Below are 24,288 nucleotides of genomic sequence, written 5' to 3' on the forward strand. Positions count from 1 at the left end.
AGGAAAGGAAAAACAAGAGGAAGAATAAACTTTTGGGACTACACTATCCAATAAGAGGCTAATACCCAAGATCTATAAAGAACTTACAGAACTCAATAGCCCCAAACCAAATAATCCAATTAAAATGGGCAGAGTGGGGTGCCTGGGTGACTCAGTTGTTAAGCATCTGCCTTCAGCTCAGGTCATAATCCCAGGGTCCTGAGATCAAGCTCTGCATCTGGCTCCCTGCTCAGGGGAAGCCTGCTTCTTCCTGTTCCACTCCCCCTGCTTGTGTTCCCTTTCTCGATCTTTCTCGGTCAAATAAATAAATATTTTAAAAATAAAAATAAATAAATAAAATGGGCAGAGGACCTGTACTGACATTTTTCCAGTGAAGATCTACAGATGTCCAACAGACACATGAAAAATGCTCAACGTCACTCATCAGGGAAATGCAAATCAAAACCACAATGAGATACCACCTCACATCTGTTAGAAGGGTGAAAATCTAAAAGACAAGACATAATAAACATCGGTGAGGATGGGGAGAAAAAAGGAATCCTCATGCACTATTCATAGGAATACAAATTGGTATAGCCCCTGTGGAAAAAGTACAGAAGTTCCTTAAATAATTAAAAATAGAATTAGCATACGATATAGTAATTCTAGTATTGGGTATTTACCCAAAGAAAACCACAACATTGATTTGAAAAGACATATGCATCTTTATAAGTATTACAGCATTATTTTCAATAGCCAAGATATGGAAACAACCCAAGTGTCTAACCATAGATGAATGGATAAAAAAATGTATGTGTGTGTGTGTGTGTGTGTGTGTAAACACATACATACAGGTACATGTATATACATAATGGAATATCATAGAACCATAAAAAGAGGGAGATTGTGCCATTTCCCAAAGTTATAGATGGGCCTAGTGATGTAAGTCAATCGGAGAAAGATAAATACCATATGATTTCACTCATATGTGAAATTCAAGAAATAAAGCCAAGAAAGAAAAAAGAAACAAAAGCCAGACTCTCAAATACAAAGAAACCGTGCCAGAGAGACGGTGGATGAGAGGGTGGGTGAAATAGATGAAGGGGGTTAACAGTACTCTTATCACAATGAGCACTGAGTAATGTATGAAAATGCAGCATCCTTATGTTATACAACCGAAACTAATAACACTGTATGTTGATTATACTTCAATTTAAAAGGACTAAATGGCAAAAAAAAAAAAAAAAAAAAAAAGGAAAAGAAAAGGCAACCCACTGTATGGACAAAAATCTTTGCAAGATACATATCTGATAAAGGCTTACTACACAACATATATAAAGAATTCCTACAGCTCAATAGCAAAAAAAAAAAAAAATCCTAAAATATGCAGAGGATCTAGAAGTTTTTCTGAAGAGGACTGATGGCCAATAAGACTTGAAAAGATGTTCGACATCACTTATCAGAAAAATGCAAATCAAAACCACCACAATGAGACGTCACCTTACACCTGTCTGAATGACTATTACCAAAAAGACAAAAACAATTGTTGGCAAGGATGTAGGTGAAAGGAACTGGACCCCTTGTGCACTGCTGGTGAGAGTGTGAATTGGTGCGGTTGATATAAACAGCATGGAGTTTCCTTAAAATATTAAAAATACTAACTCAAAAAAATACTTAATCCCCCCCAGTCATTGCAGCATTATTTACAATAGCCAAGACATGGAACCAACAGAAGTGTTGGGTGAATGAATAAAAAAAAAAAAAAATGGGGGTGTCTGGGCAGCTCAGTCAGTTGATCACCTGCCTTTGGTTCAGGTCATGATTCCAGGGTCCTGGGACCAAGCTCAGTATGGGCTCCCTGTTCAGCAGGGATCCTGCTTCTCCCTCTTCCTCTGCCACTTCCCTTGCTTAAACATGTTAATAAAAATATTTTAAAAAAGAAAAAGAAAAAGAAAAAGTGGTATATGTATATTTGTATGATAGAATGGAATATTAGTCATTTTTTTAAAAAGGGAAATCTTTTTGAGAAAATCATTTGAAACAACATGGATAGACCTTGAAGGCATTAGGTTAAATGAAATAAGTCAGACAGAGAAAGGCAAATACCATACCATCTCACTTACTGTGTGGAATCTAAAAAAACAAAACAAAACAAAAAAAAAACAAAAACAAAAACAAAAAAACAACAAGAAAAACAAAACCAGAAAAACTCTAAATCCATAGAGAATAGTGGTTGCCAGAGCTGGGACTGGGAAAAAGTAATGTGAGAAGGTAGTCAAAAAGGTACAAATTTCCAATTATAAAACAAATTTCTGGGAATACAATGCACAGCAAGGTGACTATAGTTAATACTGTATTGCATTTTGTGTGTGTGTGTGTGTATTGCATATTTGAAAGTTAAGAGTAAGTCCTAAAATTTCTTATCACAAGGAAAAAAAATTTAAGTATATGTAGGAATGGATGGTAACTAGGCTTATTGTAATGATCATCTCACAATATTTACAAATATTGAATCATTCTATTACACACCTGAAACATGTTTGATGTCAATTATATCTAAATGTTAAAAAATGGGCAAAGGGCCTGAATAGATATTTTTCTAAAGGTTTACAAATAGGCAACAGGTACATAAAAAGGTGCTCATTATCACTAATCATCAGGGAAGTAAAAAATCCACAAGGAGATGTCACCTCACACAGTTAGAATGGCTGCTATCAAAAATGAAAGAGACAACAAGTATTGGCCAAAGTGTGGAGAAAAGGGAACCCTTGTGCACCAGTTCAGTGTTGGTGGGAATGTAAGTTAGTATAGCCACAATGGAAAGCAGCATGGAGATTCCTAGAAATATTAAAAACAGAACTACCACATGATCCAGCAATCTCACTCCTGGCTATAAGGAAATGAAATCACATTGCAAAGAGATATTTGGGGGCAACTGAGTGGCTCTGTTAAGTGTCCATCTTTGGCTCAGATTGTGCCTGGGATCAAGCCCCACTTTGGGCTCCCTGATCAGCAGGGAGTCTGCTCCTTCCTCTGCCTGCCACTGCTTGTGCTCTTGCTTTCTGACAAATTAAAAAGGGGGGGGGAGAAAAAGAGAGAAAGAGAGAGAGATTTGCACCTCCAAGTTCATTGCAGCATTATCATAATAGTCAAGAAATGGAAACAATCTAAGTGTCCAGGAATGGATGAATTGATAAAGAAAATGTGATACACACCCGTGCACACGCGCACACACACACACACACACACACACACGAGTGTTAATTGGCCACAATAAAGAAGGAAGTCCTGACATTTGCAATAACATGAATGGATCTTGAGGACATTATGCAAAGTGAAGTCAGATAGAGAAGGACAAACAGATGATCTCACTTCTGTGTGGAACCTAAAATAGCTGAATTCACAGAATGAGTAGACTGGTGGTTGCCAGGGATGAGGGGTAGAGGAATGATGGACAACAGGTAACCGGTTCCAGCTGGGAGGTGAGTGAAGTCTGGAGATGGCATATACAGCATATATTGTATATTTGAAAGTTGTTAGGAGTGGATTTGAAATGTTCTCACTACAAAACACCCAAATACAAAAATACAAATGGTAACTAGGTGAGGTGGTAAACATATTACCGCAATTACTTCTCAATATGCACATATATCAAAAGATCATGTTGTACCTCTCAAACTTACACAGTGTTATAGGTCAAGCAGATCTCAGTAAAGTTGGGAAAAATAAGATACAAAATACTCTGGCAAAAACGTAAATGTTCATTGAATGAGTCAAGAGCAAACTGGAGGTCCTGTTCCAGGTCTGGCTTAGTGATTTGAAGGAAGTGGCAACTTGGACAATGCTAGGAGATAGAGGCATGCCCCAAACAGGTGGAAGAAAGTTTCCAGGAGGATGGGCTCTGCTTTGTTGTCCTGAAGACCAACAGGGCCAGATCTCGGAGCGTACCTGATCAGCCTCTACCAGGGGACACCCAAGGATACTCCAGGTCTTGGTATTGGGTGGCCTTCCAGGTCAGTGATGGCCTATCGGCACGGGAAAACCCCTAATGTCCATCTACCCTGGACTGAAAAATCCCAGAGTACAGGTTGTTTTGTTTTGTTTTTTTTGTTTTTCCAATTTGACAGAGGGAGAGAGAGTACAGGCAGAGGGAGAGGGAGAAGCAGGCTCCCGGCTGAGAAGAGCAGGGATGCAGGGCTCGATCCCAGGACCCTGGGACATTTCAACCGACTGAGCAACCCAAGTACCCCCTGGAATACAGGTATTAACATGATTTCATAAAGGAAGAAAATGCAGTGTAAGAGTCCACTAACTTGCCCAAGGCCCCACAGCTAAAAGCTACTGGAACAGGAATTCCTCTTGCCATTCTCTTAGGCTCTACACTACACTGCCTCCCTCACTTAACGGCCCTAAGACTCCATTTCCTTTCTCAGAACCATCAATGCTTCCCAGCTCACAATGTCTGGGGAAATTCAGTGGTAGAACGAACAGAAACAGGAGAGCCCAGGACTCAGTAAGCGTGCAGGAAATAACGGGTGTTCGGCAAGTGTTGTTTCTCCTTTGCTAGTCTCAGATCCCCCTTCAGGCGCTCAGCTCTCACCCAGGGAGGACTTGCATTACAGAACAAATGGAGGGATGATGGAGGGAGCTGGGCGGGGGATGGGCAAGGTGGATGACAGGGATGAAGGAGGGCACTTGTTGGGACCAGCACTGGGTGTTCTGGGTAAGTGATGAATCACTAAATCCTACACCTGAAACCAACTTTACCATACATGTTAACCAACTAGAATTTACATAAAAAACAAAACAAAACCAAAAAAGGACTTTCAGTGTTATCACTGAATCCTAGAATAAACTACTCAGACCAGTGGGGGAGGGGGAGGAAATCACATGTGACCTTGGAAAAGGTCTTCCACTCTGGACCTGTTGGGTCAGTGGCAGGAAGGTGCTCTGGATGTTTGCCCATAAGAGTTAGGAGATTAAGGAACAGGAGGAAGCATGGAGGCAGCTCAGTGCCTGCCTAGTGACAGGCACACAGGTAACTGCAGCCTCCCCTTACTCCAGTCAGTGACCTTGATCATGGTGGTGGAGGGGGACAGGAATTCTAACTTGATTTCACTAGAATAAGGGAATTAATAGGATTACTTTACACAGCTACTAAAGATGAAAGACTGTTAAAGGAACTTGGGCTGGTTAGTCTAGAGGACACAGGTTAGTCTAGAGGACTCCGAGCTAACTGGGCGCTGACACCTTTTAAATGCAGGACTTCCTGGGGATCAAGAGAGGTCCAACCCCTTTTCATCTGATGAGGTTTCTGTTATATTAAAGGGGGAAAAATGTTGAGGTTTCCGGTATATTAATGGGAAAAATCTTTTTTAAAGGAAAAATATTGTGTTAAAAAATACTAAATCGGGGTTATAAATACCAGTGTTGGATTTAACAAATGTTACCACACAAAACTAAAGCTAATATAATTACACAGGTCCTAGGGCAACTAACTAGATTTATGTATTTCTGGAAGATCTTAACTCGCAGAGCACTGCAGGCAGGCACCGGTAAAGGGAAACAAACGTTTTTCCGTCCTGTCGGAGCACCTACTTTGAGAAAAGGTCAACTTATTGAGCTTGAGGGCGCATCTGCATGGAATTGGGTCTCTCACCCCCTCTCCCCCTGCTTACACGACAGGCCCATTGGAAGGGGGGCGGGACATTCTACAAGCCGCGGGGTCAGAATGCGGCCCTGGAGCGGACACTTGGAGAGAGGTTTCTCCTCGGCAGGCCTTCCTTCTCCCCCCACTCGCCTCCCCCGCACCCGCACCCCCCTCCCCCGTACCTCCCCATCCTAGCACCTAGCCCCATCCTGAGACGTTGGGGCAGGGTGAGAAGTAGTTACATGATTGGCGCATGGGCAGGACATTTATGTAGCTGTAGCAACCATTTTAAACTTTTGTGGGTTCTGATGAAAAATTTTTTTAAAAACCTAGAATCTTCTCCCCAGAAGATTTCGCTCTCCCCACGCACGCACCCACTCAGCCACCCACGCAGCAGGATTTTCCCGCCAAGGAGCCCGGAGAGGTCCACACCCCGGGGTGACCCCCAGCGAGCTCGTACTCCGTCCCAGGCCCCACCTGGCCCCTGGGAGGCGGGCTGCTCGCAGGCCCGGGGCCGCTGCGGCTCTGCGGGGAGCTGGGCGGGGCTTGGGGGCGGTGTGGCCCGGGGCCAGCCCCACCTGCGGACGCCGGGGGCGGCGCGGCCAGCCCGCTCTGCACCCCGCGGCCACCGCCCTGGCCACCGCTTCGGGGCTCCGACCCTAGACCGCGCGGCTGCAGACCCGCTGCGCAGCTGCTCCCGGATCCCGGACTCGCGGACGCGCCGCCACTGCCGCCGCTCGGTTTGCCACCGCTGTTCCCGGGCCGCCGCCGTGGCCATGAAGATGCACTTTTGTATCCCGGTGTCCCAGCAGCGGCTGGACCCGCTGGGAGGCCGCTACGTGGTGCGCGGGGGGGTCAGGGTCCGACTCGGCTAGGGAAGGTCGGTGACCTGGCGGGGCGGGGGGGCTCACCTGCTCGCTCAGCTAACCGGGGGCGGTCTGTCTCTGTTGCAGCTGTATTCGGTGTACCTGGACGGGTACCTCTTCTGCAGGGTGCGCTACAGCCAGTTGCGTCGTTGGAACGAACAGGTGAGCAGGTTTGAGGCAGCAGAGTGCTCCCCAGACGCGGGACTTCTTGAGGACTCTAAGTTCCTAGTCTGTAACTTGGTATCGCTTGGCGTACCTCTCCATGTATATAGGTGGCCGCTCCTAACCATCTACAGCTGGGAGATGAGGGAATCGGGCTCAGGTCCTTCTCCTAAACTCTTTTCAGCCCAATGATTCCCCAGCGGCCCCACCTGGCAGGGTGCTGGGAGATGGTGGGCCCCATTCCAGTGCCAGCTGTTTCCCCAGGACAATGTCCCCATTCAGAATGAGCATACTCAGCCTAGACCAAGGTGCCTTAGTGATCTTGTACATAGGTATTTAATCTTCTTTCTCCCAGAGTTCCTTAGGCTTCTTAAAAAGGTGTGTCTATTTTGTTTTCAAAAATTGTATTTATAGGCTTCAAGTACTAGCAGGCTGGAAACAGATGAATTATCAAGACAGGAGGCCATTTCCCACTATAGTTTCTCACTCAGATGTGCTGGTGGCATTTTCTTTGGGAGGCAGCCTGATTTATTAACCTGCTCTAATGGATTTTATTGTCCTAATAAGCAAGTGTTATAAGTCTTCAAAGTGGGTTAGAGGATTAAAAGAAAGCTTGGAAATAAACTTCACCTCCCTTCTGCCTCCCTGCATAGTGTTTTCTTTTTAATCAATTCTTTTTTTAGATTATATACCCTGATTTTAAAGAGAATATACCTAAAATTAGAAAGAAAGGGGAGCCTGGTTACCTCTGTGGGAAGAGCATGTGACTCTTGATCTCCGGGTCCCGAGTTTGAGCCTCAGGTTGGGTGCAGAGATTACTTCAAAAATTAAACTCAAAACAAAACCGAGAAACAGACTTGTCCAGGCTATTAACATTTTGGGGAGAATCCTTCCAGGAAATCTGGGTTTCTAGTGAGTCGATACACCTTCTGTTGAAGGGCAGCTGACAATATCATTTTTTCACTAAATGTTGTGTTTTTTCACAACATTGCAGTAAACCTTTCTGCTCATATTAGAGGGCGTTGCAAAAGTCCATTTTCAAGGTATGATTACATTTCTTTGGAATCAACCAAAAACAGGTGTAATGCACTTTTGTATGGTCCTGTCTGAATTGCTAACACCTGCTGCAGTTGCCCCAGAAGGTTCTCAGCAATGATGGTGGTCTGATTCAATAAGAAAGGGCATGGATTCAGACTTTGGCAAGATTAGAAGCTACTTGTGACCAAAACGTGTCTGGGGATTTGAGAGGACTTAAGGAAAGAGAAAGTATAGGTGTGTTATGTATTTGGAGGAAAAGGTTGAGTCATCATTTCCCCCACTAATCTGCCTTCTCTAATGTGAGGTGGAGTTGGGGTGGTTGCCATTCATAGCACATAAAGCATGAGACAGCAATGGGGAGCAAGGGGGTTGTGGAATTGACTACTCCCTGGCTCGTCACCTTACCTTCTTTCTGACCTTCAATGTTTTTCATCAAAAATAAAAAGAAGATAGGTGGCCATGGGTATCTACTTTCCAGGGTACTTGTAAAGAGTACGGGCCAGTTCCTCCCAGAACCTGGGACATGGTACGTGCTCAGTAAACATTTAGGGACTGAGAGTCTTAAAGTCCTGAATCTGGCCCTTCTTAACTAACAGACTCAGAAAAATGCTTGTTTTCAGAAAAATTAAGACCTGTTGAATCTTAGCAGGTTCAGAAGCAGAGACATAAAGTGAGTAAACTTTTACTCTAGATCTTCTATTTTGAAGCCATTAACAACAAACTGTTATTCACTTTTTTTTTCTTAAAGATTTTATTTATTTGTCAGAGAGAGAGAAGAGCACATAGCAGGGGGAGCAGCAGGCAGAGGGGAAGCAGGCAAGGAGCCCGATGCCGGGCTTGATCCCAGGACCCCGGGATCATGACCTGAGCGGAAGGTACATAGTTAACTGACTGAGTCACCCAGGCATCCTTTTTTTTTTTTTAAGATTATTTATTTGAGGGAGAAAGGGGTGCCTGTGGTGGGAGGGACAGAGGGAGAGAATCTCAAGCAGACTGCCCATTGAGCATGGGGGACTCAGTCTCAGAACCCAGAAGATCATGACCAGAGGCAAAACCAGGAGTTGGACGCTTAACTGACTGAGCCACCCAGGTGCCCCATTTCAGTGGACTCTTACATATTGAATTGCCATAGCCTGGTGCTCAACATGGGGTATAGTATAGATATTAATACTTCATATTAAGGAGCACCTGGGTGGCTCAGTCAGTTAAGCCTCTGCCTTCGGCTCAGGTCATGATCTCAGGGTCCTGGGATTGAGCCCCATATTGGGCTCCCTGCCCAGCAGAGAGTCTCCTTCTCCTCTCTGACCACCCCCCGTCTCAAATAAATAAATAAAAATAAAAATTATTATTTAAAAAATACTTCATATTTGTCTCAAATTTTTCAAAATCCTAATGTAGAGATTTCTTTACGCAGTTTCCAACTATCTTACATCTTGTACTTAGCATTTTTCTCCTTTCAGTAGGAACAACTTCATTTTAAAGAAACTATTTAGAATTTAGGTGGTTATTTGCATTGTTAACTTAAAACCACAACAAGCAGTAACTGTGTGTTAAGGTTGGTGCTGAGGGCTTTACATGTAATATCATGTTTAATTTTTATAGTAGTTCTATGAGCGAGGATTATAATTAGCCTCATTTAACAGAGGAAAGCCTCTGAGGCACAGTTTGCCCCAAATCAAACTGCTAGTAAGTATTGGAGTCAAGATTTGATCTCCAGAACCTGCTCTGGCCCCTTATATTTTGTGGTTTCTTACTGAAGTCAACAAAATAAATTGTATCAGTAAAACAATTGGGTCCTAAAGTAAAATTAGAACATTAAAAAAAATGTCCTATTAGAAAAATAACATAAAATTTCCCAATTTTAGTGTTCAGTGTGGTGAATTTTGGTAAGTGTATACACTACTACCACCATAATCAGGATAAAGAAAATTTTGCCCTCTAAAAGTTCCCTTGTCCCCTTTGCCCTCGATCCTTTCCCTCCACTTCTTTTTTTTTTTTTTTAAGATTTTATTTATTCATTTGACAGACAGAGATACAAGTAGTCAGAGAGACAGGCAGAGAGAGAGAGAGAGAGAAGCAGGCTCCCTGCTGAGCAGAGAGCCCAATGTGGGGCTGGATTCCAGGACCCTGGGATCATGACCTGAGCAGAAGGCAGAGGCTTTAACCCACTGAGCCACCCAGGCGCTCTCTCCCTCTACTTCTGACCCCAGGCAACCAAGCTCTACTTTCTGTCTGAGTTCTGGGCCCAGGATTTTATCCGACTGCCCAGCCAGCCTCTGTGGGGTCCACAGTACGCTCATCAACATGACTCCCATCTTGTATGTAGTCTGAGTAAGGTTGTCGGATTCAGCAAGTAAAAACACAGGCTCCCCAGTTCAATGTGAATTTCAGATAAACAGCCAAGAAGTTTTTAGGTAAGTAGATTCGTGCAGTATCTGGGACATACTTAACTGGGCATCCTGTGTTTTGTCTGGCAACCCTGAGTCTGAGAAAATCTAGGGGACTCCTCTCAGGCGCTTCTCAGCTAGATCTTACTCTTCTATTCCACTGGAGATTTGCAAATGGCTCAGAATTCTTAATCTGACTTACTACAAAACGCTTTTAAAGAGGAAACAATAAAAGGCCCCATCTGTGTGTACGCTGGAGTACGTTTCCTAGGAAGTTCTGTATCCTGATAGAACAAATATGTCATCTTAGAGAATTAACTGATTTATTTAAGAAATATTTACTAAGTTCCTATTAGATGGCATGCACTGTGGTATATTACATGCAGATGGAACTTCAGGACATGTGATTTTTTTTTTTTTTTTTAAGATCTTATTTGAGACAGAGAGTGTGTGTTTGAGAGAGAGAACACAAGTCAGGGAGCGGGAGCAGGAGAGGGAGAAGCAGGCTCCCCGCTGAGCCACCCAGGTGCCCCATTTCAGTAGATTCTTAAATACTGAATTGTCACAGCCTGATGCCCAATGTGAGGTATAGAGTAGATATTAATACTTCATATTTGGGGATGCCTGGGAGGCTCAGGTCATGATCTCAGGGTCCCGGGATCAAGCCCCACATTGGGCTCCCTGCCCAGCAGAGAGTCTGCTTCTCCTCTCTCTCTCTGATCCTTCTCCCCACTCTCTCAGTCTCAAATAAAAAAGTAAAAATAAAAATAATTACTAAAAAATACTTCATATTTATGTCAAATTTTTCAAAATCCAAAAATAGAGATTTCTTTATGCAGCTTCCAACTATCTTACATCTCGTACTTAACATTTTTCCTCTGTCAGTAGAAACAACTTCATTTTAAAGAAACTGTTTAGAACTTGGGTGGCTATTTGCATCTCAAGCCTCACCTCCCCTGGGAAGTCCTCCTTGATTGCATGAGATGCCTTCCTCTGATTCCTGGGTCACTTCATGTTTAGACCTTGTCACATTCCTCCTTGTGTGTATATATTTGCCTTCCCCAGGTTATTTAGTTACAAAAGCCAAATATTTACAAGAAGGAATGAATGAAGGCTGTGGGTATGGTATACCCAGCATGGACTCCTTCTTTAGTAGATGCTCAACAGAGATTTGGTGAAGGAGAAAAAGAAAAAATGAGAGAGAAGGGAAAAGTAATGAAAATCTGCCATTCCTTAGTTTATAGGACCTTAGATCTCCCGAGCTTCAGGTTTCTGTGATTATAGTGTAGCTTTGATGTGAAGGTGGAAGGATGACATGTTGATGGTGGCGATGATTGTCTACTCCTTGGGACTATTTTGAGGACCAAATGGAAGAATACGGAAGCTCCAGGCTAATGTTCTTTGGATGCCACAGATGCCACAGTCTGGATTGCTTTGTGCTGTGGTCCTTTATCTGGTGACTCTGGGGTTTTGATTCAAAGGGGCCCTAGAGAGGTGGGATGGATAAGTCAGCATTAGAAAGGACACTGTTTGTGTCTGTAATTCCACTTGTCCCAGGTCACCACTGTGGGGTAAGCGTGGGGGGCTGGGAGTGCATAAGGCAGGGAAAGAGAGGCTATTTTCCATTGGCCAGTAAAGTCCTCTTCATGTTAAAAAGCAGAACTGTCTGATGGAGAAATGCAGGAGATTGTGCTGGGATTAAAAATATATATTATCTAAACATGGCCTTTCAAAAACAAGCAAAAACCCCAAACAAACAATATATTGCATAATAAACAAAAGAGGTGTGCTTTCCTTTGGAGAACTTTGAAGAATCTTTAAAAAGTGTCTTTGGGCTACACTCAAATACCAGGTAATTCTTAGCATGCTATTGGTTTTAATGGCGAAACTGTGTGCAGAGACCAGTAGAAAAGGTCATATTTTGCTGGAGTTGAAGAACTTGGGGAGTCCGTGATTGATGTTTGGCAGATGTAACTACTCAGTTTATTATATGTTTATCTTCTGCCTTAAACCAGTATTAGAGAAAGGAGGGGAAAGATTCCTTGGGAAGTGAGCTCAGGTTGTAAAACCAGCTGGGAGAGTTTGGGCTGTGTTGGGTATTTGAACCTTAAGCCATGGTGACATTTCCCCTAGCTCTTGGACTTATGGTAGGGACTTCCCCAAGATGCTTTCCTGCCCATGGAAAACGCAGATGGCTCTGGTGGCTCAAGGCTGCTGTGATTCAAACCAATTTGTGAACATCTTCGACATTTATGAACGCATGCCTAGGAAGACAGTTGCCTTCTAAAATCGCTTAATCCATGGATCAAGAAATAGTCACATGCAGAGAAGACCCTTTTCTGCTCCTATTTCATTGAGTTAACAGAGATGGGATACATAAATCCCAGGTTGTTTGAGCAGTCTTGCCTGGTTTGATGCTCCAACTGGGGTGTCTTTGGACAGTGTTTAACATAACACAAAAATTGCCTTGAATTAAAGAAAACTGTTGCTGTAACATTTTATGCTAACAGATTTAAGGGAGGAAAGGATGCAAACTTCAATGGCTCTAGGGGTCGGGTAGGTAATTGAAATGAGAGGCGGGTGCCAGGTGAGAGGCGATGGGGACTGGTGGAAACTCCTTAGGCCTCCTCTAAAGGGGATGATTACCAAAGGAATGTGAACCCAGTGATTCCAGAACCTCTGATTTTTCAAGAAGCCAGAGCATCAGGATTTTGTTGTTTTGTTTTGTTTTCAATAAACTTTATTTTGGTGGATCAGTTTTAGATTTACAGAATAATTGCAAAGACAGTACAGAGAGTTCCCATATATTCCCGCACCAAGTTTGCCCTGTTGTTTTCCATTAGTAGGGAACGTTTGTTACAGTTAATGAACCAATGTTAACACACTATGATGAACTATAGACCACAGTTCAGTTCTATTTCTTTAGTGTTAACCTGATGTCCTATGGCTGCCCCAGGATCCCACCTAGGACCCCACATTACATTTAGTTGTCTGCCTACTCTCCTCTTGACTGTGTCAATTTCACAGACTTTCATTGTTTTTAATAACCTTTTTGAGGGGCGCTCATCAGTTATTTTGTGAGATGTCCCTTTGTTAGAATCTGAGATCTTTTACATGATCAGGCTGGGGTTACGGAAAACCACAGAGGTCCAGGTCGTCCTAATCACATCACAGAAGAGCATCTGCATTAACGTGACTTACCACTGTTGATGCCTTGATCACCTAGCGGAGGCTGTGTTTGTCAGGTTTGACCACGGTGAAGTTGCTCTTCTTCCTCCCCTTCCCAAAGTGTACCCTATGGGAGGCAGTCACTCTGGGCAGTCCGCACTGTGGGGATGAATGCTCTGTGTCCTTGTGGAATGAGGATCGATAGAAATTATTCAGGATTCTTCACAGATTTTTCTCTTCTCTCCTACATATTTATTCAGTAATTGATAGCTGCATAGACTTCTGGATATTTACTTTAGAGTTTGGGTTATACTTTGAGACTGCTTTATTTTGTTATGTTAGCTGTTACAGCTTCAAAGGAAGCTCCTTCAAGTTTGCTCCTGGAACTTTTTCACATGGGCCCACTGTTGCTTTTGTTGTTGTTGTTTTGAGCACTTTTTTGTTTTTTGGTGCTATAAGATGCCCCAGACGCCTCTTCTATATCTCCTGCGTCAGTCCTAAAAATCAACTATTTTCTTCATGGAACCCTGGTTGCTTTAGTTGGGGAATGTTAAGAGAAACCAAGATATTGGACTAGGTATGTTCATTGCTACTATCGTATTATCGCTTCAAGGTCCTCTCAGCTGACAGAGCAAGGAAATAGGTGTATACATGTAGCTATAACTATCTTTATATGTAACCATCTGTGTCTATGTTAAGCTAAACATGAGTTCATATCAACATCTCCAAATATAATCCACCACCACATGGGTCATTCCAGCCTAGTCCCCTTGCTTTTGTAAAAACTCTCACTTCAGTAATGAAAAACCTGATTCCCATCACTTACCATATTACTTAACGTATTTTACCTATAGGCAGGCATTTACTAACTTTTCTAGCTCTTGGACCAGTGCTGTCCAATAGAACTTTCTGTGCTCATGGAAATGCTCTATGTTTGCTTTGTCCAGTTCAGTAGCAGCTTGCCACAAATACTGTTGAGTATTTGAAATGTGGCTAACAACTGAGGAGCTGAATTTAAAATCTCATTTCATTTTAATTTATTTAAGTGTAAGTAGTCACAGGCTGCTAGTGGACATTCTGTCGAATGGCATAGCTCTTGGCCATTGCAAAGATACTAGCTTTTCCTTGAGTGAGATAGGAAGCCAGAAGGATTTTGAGAAGCAATGGATTGATCTGGCTTACCTTTTTAGAAAGTTACCTTAGATTCTGTATTAAGAATAAACTGAAGGGGGCAAGGGCAGAAGCAGAAAGTTCTGTTGTGAAGCTGTTGGAGCAATGAGGCAAAGAGACGACAGTGTTTTGGACCAGGATAATGACAATGGGAGTGGAGAGAATTGGTAAGTTGTTGTGGTTTTTATTTTATTTTATTTCATTTTATTTGAAAGAGAGAGAGGGAGAGACAGAGAGCATGAAGAGGGGCAGGAGGCAGAGAGAGAAGGAGAAGCAGACCCCCTACTGAGCAGGGACACCTCCCCATCCCCCCACCCCCCCCACCCCCGATGTGGGGCTCCGTCCTTGGACTCTGAGATCGTGACCTGAGCCAAAGGCAGATGCTTAACTGACTGAGCCACCCAGGGGTCCTGAGAGCTGGTAAGATTCTTGATATATTTTAAAGCTAGGGCCTATGCAAGGTAAATATTCACCAGATACACACTGTATTTGTGACAAAGGCCATGGAATTAAAATTCCTGCCTGTTTGTTTCTCTTAAATATGTTCTCATTTCCTTTAAGCCACTGACTATGACAATATTAAGAGTTTTAGTCCTTGTCCCAAGGTACCATGTTTAACCCTGATTTCTGGCTAGTTTTCTTTCTCATATTTTATTTTATTTTTCATTTATTTTTAAGATTTACTTATTTCAGAGAGGATAGGGAGGGACAGAGAGAGAGAGAATTTCCAGCAGCCTGAGTATGGAACCTAACATGCGGCTCCATCTCCAACCCTGAGATCATGACCTGAGCCAAAGTTAAGAGTTAGAGGCTTAACCCATCCAGCCACCCAGGCACCCCTTCTTTCTCTTACTTTAAAGAGAATGATGTCATGCCTTATCTTCAAGCTGCTACTATAAGTGTAGGGCTGAAATGAAGGAAGATACACTTTTGATCATCTAATTTAAAACATATTTTTGACATATCCACTATTTAGCTTGCATAAAAATAACTGCCACCTTGGTCTTATGTCAACATTTGGGTGGGTAGAAGCCTGGGAAGGGCCTCACTGGGTTTCTACAGGGATCATATGTCAGCCTTATAGGAATTTTACAAGCCAGCACTGTCCTATAGAAATATAATGTGAGCCATATATGTAATTTAAAATTTTCTGGTAACCCAATTAAAAAGTATGAAAAGAAACAGGTAAAATTAATTTTAATTAGTGGATCTAAAATATTACCATTTCAACATATAATCAATATAAGGGGTTATTAGTGAAACATTTTACTTTTTGTCTTTCTGTACTAAGTTTGGCAGTCTGGAGTGTATTTCATACTGATGGCATATCTCAAGTAGGACTAGCCATATTCCTAGGGCTCATTAGCTCTAGCTAGGGGATACCTTATCAGATAGCATGCTGTAAACGTCTGTGATGTTCAGACTTGGTAGAGGTGGGATGGGGAATTAAATCCCTAACTATGCTCATTGGTATCACAGATATTATTAGAGAATGAGTTAAAGAAACATTGTATGGTATGAGTGGTAGGCACTCTTGCAAAAACAAATGAAAAATTAAAAGATACCCCAAATCTACCAAACTCAGACTCGAGAGGTCATTCTGTAGTATGTCTAACAGTATCCCCAGAAACCTATCTTGAAATAAACTTCTTGGGAAAACCAAAGCAACCCCTTTTCTTCCTTGTGGCCACCAGGAAGGGTTAGTTTTAAATTAAGTACTAGAATGAGACTTGCCTGAAGAGGGGATGCTTTGATGTCTCATCAACCTTGAATTGGGGTTTTTTTTGCATTAACTGTGTGCTTTCTGAATTTCAGCTGAGGCGGGTCTTTGGAAATTGCCTGCCACCCTTTCCACCAAAGTACTATCTTGCAATGACCACATCCATGGCTGATGAGAGGAGGGACCAGTTGGAACAATATTTGCAGAATGGTAGGTATTTGCATTTTATGTTTACAGATTTATTTAAATACAGATTATAGACTGTAAAATTCACACATTTAAAGAGTGCAGTTCGGGGGCGCCTGGGTGGTTCAGTGGGTTAAAGCCTCTGCCTTCAGCTCAGGTCATGATCTCAGGGTCCTGAGATTGAGCCCCGCATCGGGCTCTCAGCTCAGTGGGGAGCCTGCTTCCCCCCGCCCCCCTCTCTCTCTCTCTGCATGCCTCTCTGCCTACTTGAGATCTCTGTCTGTCAAATAAATAAATAAAATCTTAAAAAAAAATAAAGTGTGCAGTTTGGGGTACCTGAGTGGCTCAGTTGGTTAAGTATCTGCCTTTGGCTCAGGTCATGATCTAGGTCCTGGGATCGAGCCCCATGTCCAGCTCCCTGCTCAATGGGGGACCCTGCTTCTGCCCCTCCCCCTGCATGCTTCTCTCACTTGCTGTCTCTTTCATATAAATAAATTAAATCTTTTTTTTAAAAAGTGTGCAATTCAATGGTTTTTAGCATATTTACAGAATTGTGCAACCGTCCACCATAATCTGAGAACATTTTTGTGACCCCAAAAGGAAACCTATTATCACCTATTATCAGTCACTCCTTATTCCTCTCCCCCACATGCCTCTATCACCATCTATATTAATTTCTGTCTTACTAGATTTGCTTGTTCTGGACATTTTATATACATGGAACATACAAAATACGGCCTTTGTATTTGGTTTTAAAAATATTCTGCTTTCACATTTGCTTTTGGGTGCTGTATATTAGCATTGATTAAGAAGTCAAAGACCTATTCCCTGGATCAAGACTGAAATGGAGGGATGAGATAAACTGTCTTCCTGAAAGCTCTCAGGAAATATCAGAGATGCATTTCCATCTCTGTCCTTGCCAGGGAGCCTCCCAGGTCTGCTCTGACCCTGGTGAGGCTTGAAGTGTCCTGGTCCTTGCCCCTTGCTTGCATTCTGCAAATGTTGTGCACAGCACAACATGTGATTGGCAAAATCAAGCATGCTCAGAAAGGGGTTTTGGGAGAAATAGCAAAATTGGCATTCAAGTATTTAAAGATTTTGAGAAGAGGCAATAGTAGGTACACAAAATATTTTAAAACTTGAACTGTCTCAAGAGTATACAATGAAAGGTACATTCCCTTCCAGGCCAAGTACCCCCCCCCCCCCCGCCCACCCCTAGGCCTCTAGAAGTAAACATCATGGCTTAAATATTCCTTGGAAACAATTTCTGTGTCTACTGGTGGGTATGCACATCCCTATTTGTTAAACACAAACTGGAATGTACTCTCTATGCTTTTTGGTACCTGATTCTTAAAATCTTGATTCTGAAAGAATTTCTGACTTACAAAACAGGTGCAGAGATAATGCAAAGAATTTCTGTATAGTCTTCACCCAGATTTCCCAAATGCGAACATTTTATATTTGCTTTATCATCCTCTCAATTTCGTGGTACGTGTGTATTATATGTATATAACTTTTTGAGAGGCCTGGGTTACAGACATAAGCCACTTTCCCCTTAAATACTTCTGTGTGTATTCCCTAAGATCAAGGACATTCTCATTGACAACCTCAGTATAGTTATCAAAAGCAGACAATTAATACTGATATAATAATGTTATCTAATCTAGAGACCTTTGTCAAACTACACCAACTAACCTACTGATACCCTTCATACACAAGAAAAAAATGTTTTTTTCTTCTGTAAGTTGATTTTTCTCTCTTAAAAATCTGTGTTTTATAGACCATTCTAGATTAGCCATTATAGACTTTATTCATTACCTCTCATGGTGGCACTTGTTTCCTTAAAGATAGTCAATAAAAATTCTAGAAGTCATCTATTTCCCATTCATCTTTTGTAATGAAGAATATGACTCTTTTAGACCTGTTAGATAAGCCCTTTCAAACTCAAAAATGTAATATCTGTTGAATTTTTCTTCTCTCTTGGTTTGTTATCTCATATCTGAGGGAAATAACTCCTTTAACTACTGGCCTTTCTGCAAACGATCACAGAGCCTACAGGATTGCTTTTCCAGGCCTGGCCTTTGTGCACAACATGGGGCTGTCTCCTGCCTCCTCTTCAGGCAAGGCAGAGCAAGGAGAGAGAAGAGCTTGGTGTTGGGGCTAAGACATGGGCTCTAGAGTCAGACCCAGAGTCAAATCCTAGCTTTGCATTTCACTGGCTGTATGACCTTGGGCAAGACATTTACCCTCTTTAAGCTTTAGTGTCTGTCTGTAAAATAGAGATAATATTTATCGTAGGGTTTGTTGTGAAGATTAAATGAATTAAAATATACAAAGTGCTTAGCAATGTACCTGGTTCTTAACAGTTGCACAGTAAGTACTATTTGGATGAACATTTTTTTTAACAGCTTTCCCCATCTCCAAGAATCCATGCTAACAATTATATTAATTTGCATATTTACCACATGGATTCCAGAAAATAAGACAGGGCTCCCCACATCCCAAAATCATCTCCCTTAAAAAAGAGGGAATACCTTGTACAAAAAGTTTCTCGTAATACTGGAGATCTTCTTTTCATTATTTTCTTTTGAAAAAATGTTGCATTGTTTGGGAAAGATACATCTTTTTTTTTTCTTTTAAGATCTTATTTATTTATTTGAGAGAGAGAGAGTGAAAGAGAGCATGAGAGGGGAAAAGGTCAGAGGGAGAAGTAGACTCCCCATGAGGCTGGGAGCCTGATGTGGGACTCAATCCGAGGACTCCAGGATCATGACCTGAGCCAAAGGCAGCCACTTAACCAACTGAGCCACCCAGGTGCCACAGGGGAGATGCATCTTGAAATGACTTTGCCAGTGCTAGTTTTGAATGTTAGTAGAAGTGACAGTGAGGCAATCACTTGAAACAGCAACAAAGAAAGAAGGAAAGGAAAGGAAAAAGGGAAAGGAAGAAGGAAGGAGCGAGGTAAGGAAGGCAGGAAAGAAACAGAAAGAAAAAAGAAAAAGAAAGGGAGGGAGGGAGGAAGGAAGAAAGGAAAAGGCATGGCAGGGCTGGGGGGTGGAGGGGTAGGGGGGTGGGGAGGGCGGTGTGGGAAGGGAAGGGAAAGAGAAAGACATTTGCTACAGATTTAGTAAGCATGCAAGTTTGGTTAGACTGCAGGGTCCAGGAGAGGCCTTACAGGTGTTGGGCTCCCCGCCGAGGGGAGGAGGCGTCCGGGCCAGCCCGATGCCTCTCCTTGGGGCTGAGCGGGATGGCGAGTGTCGCGAACCCGGAACGCACCCACAGAAGACACCGGGCTCGGGGGGATCTGTCGAAGTAGGATCTCACTTTATTGTGCGGGGGCACACCTTATATAGAGCAGCAGAAGGGAAGTGAGGACAGAGGGGGAAGAGCCAATAAGATTATGCCAAGTAGTTGCTGGGTAAGGCGTGTCGGCGAGAGGAGGAAGTGCCATAGGTTTCAGGAACCGAAACTGTGAAATTGGCGCCTTGTTGGCGGGAAGAGACAGCAAGCCGGCGCCATCTTTATTCTGGGCCGCACCCTGTGGAGGCACCTCTAGTTATGTGCCTTACAACAGGGAAAAGGGTAAGAAATGAGACAGCAGGCTGGGGAGCACCTCCTGCAGGAGTTGGAACTTTTCACGGGAAAGCTTCTGCCCCTCTGCTCTGACCACAGCACCTGAATATTGGTATCTGAACTTTAAAAACTATGAAGGCGAATACTTTTACAGGTATAGAAGAATAGAAACCTTGAAATCGCTGACAGCCTTCTCTGGGGATAACCTCTTGAGAGCTCCTATCCATAAGCAAGGTACTCAGAATCAGGGTTTCTTGGTTGATTTCAAATTTTCAAATTGAGAAATGTCTTGCCGAAGTAGGAGTTCAGGTCCAAGTTTGAAGATCTTTTTTGCCTTTTCCCATTAATCCCATCCTCACCCTGGTATACAGCAGCAAGCTGTAGAGTGAGCGATACGGGGGTCTGTGAATAAAGTGGGACTCCTGGAACGGATATAATGGGTTCGTTGCTGTCGAGGCTGCCTGGAAGAGGCAAGCTTTGTGGATTTGCATGTATTTGACAGGTCATAGCTCTGTTTCCCGAGGAGACAGCGGTGCACCGGGAGGACCTTCAGGGCTCCCTAGAGGACAGAGCAATTTAACAGAGAAGTCAACCCAGCCCCATGCTAATCTGACTCACCATCCATATTTTTCAGTAACTGTGGACCCAAACATGTTGAGAAGTGACATCTTCATTGACTTTCTAAAATTTGTACAGCTGGTAAGCATGCTCTTCTTTACTAAGATCATTTTGCTGCTGAACATGTCTCTTAATTACCATGTATGTGTTTCTGGCCATTGACCTCACAATGGAGGAATTGGAGAATGCTTCCTATTTTAGCTTTTTTTTGGGGGGGGGGGAAGGTTTAGATTCTAGAAGGAAAGTAAGCATGTCACTTGACCTTTGAACTTAATTAAGCAGATAATTTTTAATCCTGTAGTCTAAGCATCGTACATCTCAAAACTGACCATGGGGAAGAGAACCTTTTATTATTAAGGGCGCCACAACAATTCGGGGACCTCCTTCTGTAGCTGGGATCCAGTGTACCATAGTGAAGACATCGAGACAGCAGTAGGAGCTGGACCAACTGTTCCTTGTATATTCTCTGCTCCTGACTTTGTTGTAAGTGGATCACAGAGAAAATTCAGTGTGAACAGAATGGCAGAGCAACTCCCTTTCCTTTGTTGGTCTACAGAACCACTGGCCACTTGCCTGTAGAGGCTGGAAGTTTGCCCAGTAGGCTTGGTTAGCACACTGCTCATTCTCGTTGTACATGGGGAAACATTTTTATGCCTACAAATATGTTCTTGACTGAATGGAAAGCTTTGCGAAGATTGAAGTCATAAGAATAACATGATTTTTTTAACTGGATCCCTAGCTAGGGGAGGAATGATACTTTGATGGGGTTTGTAAAAAAATGGAAGCAAATTTCATTTATTCAGTGGTCAACCGTGTTGGTATAGTAACTGGTCCATTCAACCTGAGAAGTGACCCTGGAGTCTCCCATTGTGTCACCATTCATATTTTCACCTGTATTTGATGGCTTAAAAAATACGTATTTTCTTTTTCTTAGAGTTTGTTGTTGAGGTGTTGTAAAATTCAAGAGGGTTGTAAAATTCAAATAGCACAGAAGGGCGTATGATCCCACCACCAACCTCCAGCAACCCTCTTCAGAGGCAGTAGTTTCCAGTTTATTTTTTATTTATTTTAAGATTTTATTTATTTATTTGAATATATGTATAGAGAGAGAGAGAGAGAGAAAGCGCGCGCACGAGCATGCGCGGGAGCAAGCATGAGTTGGGGGGAGGGGCAGAGGGAGAGGGAGAAGCAGACTCCCTGCTGAGCAGGGAGCTATTTGAGAGACTTGATCCCAGGACCCTGGGATAGTGACCTGAGCTGAAGGCAGACACTTAACTGACTGAGTCGCACAGGTGCCCCAGCTGTTTCCAGTTTAATGTGTGTTCTTTCTACACATTTCTGTGCATCCACATGCATTTATATCTATGCATATCCTTTCTGTTTTACAAATAAGCACATATTCCACACACTTACTGAAACTTTTTTTTAAAATTCTCATCTTGCAAATCCTACGCCAGTCCCCAGAGGTACAGTGGCCTCAGTTTTATCATCTTTTTTATGTACATTGTGGCTTTTCCATTTAGCACTTTTTCAAAAGCCATTCATGGGGTATCAGTGTCTTGGAGCTTTGAGTGTCTTTTCTTCTGATACTCTGAAAGATTTTTGCCTGGTTTTAGTTCTGTTAGTGTTTTACCTTACCTTGCTTTCCACAAGGTTTCCACTTTTGTAGTGGCTTCATTTTTCTCCTCTATGTCTTCCATCAACGTGGCCAGCTTTTCAACCTTTTTGTTATTGTACCTCTTTTTTGAGGCCTTCATCTCTTCTTTGAGGTCTTAGTTCAGAGAAGCTCTATTTTTATTAAGATATCTATCACTGGCATCTCCTTAGTGGCATGGTTGGAGAATATAGTTTTTACCCTAAGTTGGTAACGATTCCTCCTCCTTCCTGGCAGGAGTTTTGCCGAGGGCTCTGGCTATTTCTCCTCTGGCAGTCACTCAGCTTTGGAAGGGTCTGTGCTTCATGAGTCAGCTGACACTCAGTGTTGACGAGGAGCTGGGGTTGAGTCATTTGAATCTGTCCATTGTACTTCTGGATCTTACCTCTTGTTTCTGAGCACTTTCTCTAACATTCTGCCCAGAGGGCCGAGCAGTGTATCTAGCAGTGAAGCCATAACCACAGTTCCACACATCATGATCTAGCATTTTAAATCCTCTTTTTGGGTGCCAGGGTGGCTCAGTCGGTTGGGCATCTGCCTTCAGCTTGGGTCATGATCCCAAGGTCCTGGGATGGAGCCTCATGTTGGGCTCTCTGCTTGGTGAGCAGCCTGCTTCTCCCTCTGCCTGCCGCTCCCCCGCCTGCTTGTGCTCTCTCTCTCCCTTTCGAACAAATAGATAAAATCTTTAAAAAAATAAAATAAAATAAACCCTCTCATTGACTAAGTAGTTTTAGGACCGGCTCAGTGTTTAAGAGTGCAAGGTAGAAGTGTGATGACCCAGATTTCAATTTTGGCTGCCCAACTTTCCATTTGTATGGCCTGGGGGGCAATGTACCCAGCTTCTTTGTATCTCAGTCCCCCAGCTATAAAACAGGGGAATCATTCCTGCCTCACAGGGCTATTTTGAGGATTGAGTAAGCCTTTAGTATCTCTTAAAGCCCTTAAATATCATCCAGCAAACTAACACTTACGAAGTACTTGCTACCATTAACACTGGTCTTTTCTTCTCTTCCCAACCATGCTGAGAGATTGCTTTCTGCAAAGAGAGTGTGTCTGTACATTTTCTTTTTTCGGCCTCACCTGCCACCTGGTAGTGTCCAGTTGGCCTGTAGTTATATTCCCAGGCACGCTAGTCCCTGGGGATTAACTCCTTGCAGCCGGCTTCCCTGTGACTTGAGCTCCCTGGTACCTCCACCCTTCTGCTTCTCTCCTCCCCAGCCAGGTCTGATTTCAACTGCACTGGGAAGTCCCTTTGAAAACCCAGTAGTGGTTCAGGCTCCAGACAATTTTCAACTTCTCCCAGGAGGATCTTCCTTCCAGTTGTTTTCTGTCTCCAAAAGAAGAGCAGGACGGATGGTTTATAAAGAAGCTTGATGATTTTGAAAAAGGAGTTTAAATCAGGAAGGTGGTTCCATCTCCCCTGCACCCCTGTCCTGCCTTATGCTGTCCTTTATCATTCACACATGGAGCAAATACCTAGTGAATAGTGAATGCGCTCTGAGAGCCAGCACTGCTCTAGAGGTGGAGGAGACCCCAGCAAATAGCACCAAGTCCAGCTCACGGAGTTTACTGTCGTCTTGGGGAGACAGAAAAGTCACTGGTCAGGGCACTAAGTGTAATGAATACTGTGAGATGGGACCACACGCCATGATACAGGAGCACGCGCCATGAGATGGGACCGTGCACGGTGACGCAGGAGCCTGTGCTATGAGATGGGGCCATGCACCATGATGCAGAAGCACACATTGAGACGGGACCACGCACCATGATACAGCAGCGCACACTGTGAGACAGGACCGTGCACCATGATGCATGAGCACGCACTGAGATCAGACTGCGCACCGTTTCGCAGAAGCATGCACTGAGATGGGACCATGCACAGTGATACAGGAGTGCGCACCGTGATGCAGGAGCACACGCTGCTGAGCCGGGACCACACACTGTGGATGCAGGAGCACCTGCTGTGACCCGTGAGAAAAGGTCCAGGAGACACTGCCTTAGGATGAGTGTGTGTCTGGGGGACTTTCTAAAGGAAGTGACAACAAAGCTGGTATTGGAGATTTCTGGTGTGGGCAGGGGTATTAGATTATACTCTAGCTTTTTTCTTCTGGTTAGGG

The 24,288-nt window shown here is 43.3% G+C and overlaps 1 protein-coding gene and 1 long non-coding RNA gene across 8 annotated transcripts in view; one reads left to right on the forward strand and one right to left on the reverse strand.

Moving 5' to 3' along the window:
* Window positions 1–6,873, reverse strand: part of LOC309860546 — a 118,815-nt gene extending 111,942 nt beyond the window's left edge. Inside the window, exon 1 of the long non-coding RNA XR_014309440.1 lies at window positions 6,541–6,873. This is a non-coding gene — a long non-coding RNA (uncharacterized lncRNA). The remainder of the gene's footprint in view (window positions 1–6,540) is intronic.
* The window catches only part of SNX31 (sorting nexin 31), a 64,092-nt gene continuing 46,026 nt past the window's right edge, over window positions 6,223–24,288 (forward strand). For all 7 annotated transcript variants that reach the window (XM_082722748.1, XM_082722750.1, XM_082722752.1 and 4 more), the window contains exons 1-4: window positions 6,223–6,471; window positions 6,583–6,657; window positions 16,236–16,350; window positions 20,534–20,598. In XM_082722748.1, coding sequence (XP_082578874.1) covers window positions 6,406–6,471; window positions 6,583–6,657; window positions 16,236–16,350; window positions 20,534–20,598 — 321 coding nt within the window. In that variant the 5' untranslated portion in view covers window positions 6,223–6,405. The remainder of the gene's footprint in view (window positions 6,472–6,582; window positions 6,658–16,235; window positions 16,351–20,533; window positions 20,599–24,288) is intronic.

This window comes from Mustela nivalis (assembly GCF_964662115.1).
Source record: "Mustela nivalis genome assembly, chromosome: 2".
NCBI lineage: Eukaryota > Metazoa > Chordata > Mammalia > Carnivora > Mustelidae > Mustela > Mustela nivalis.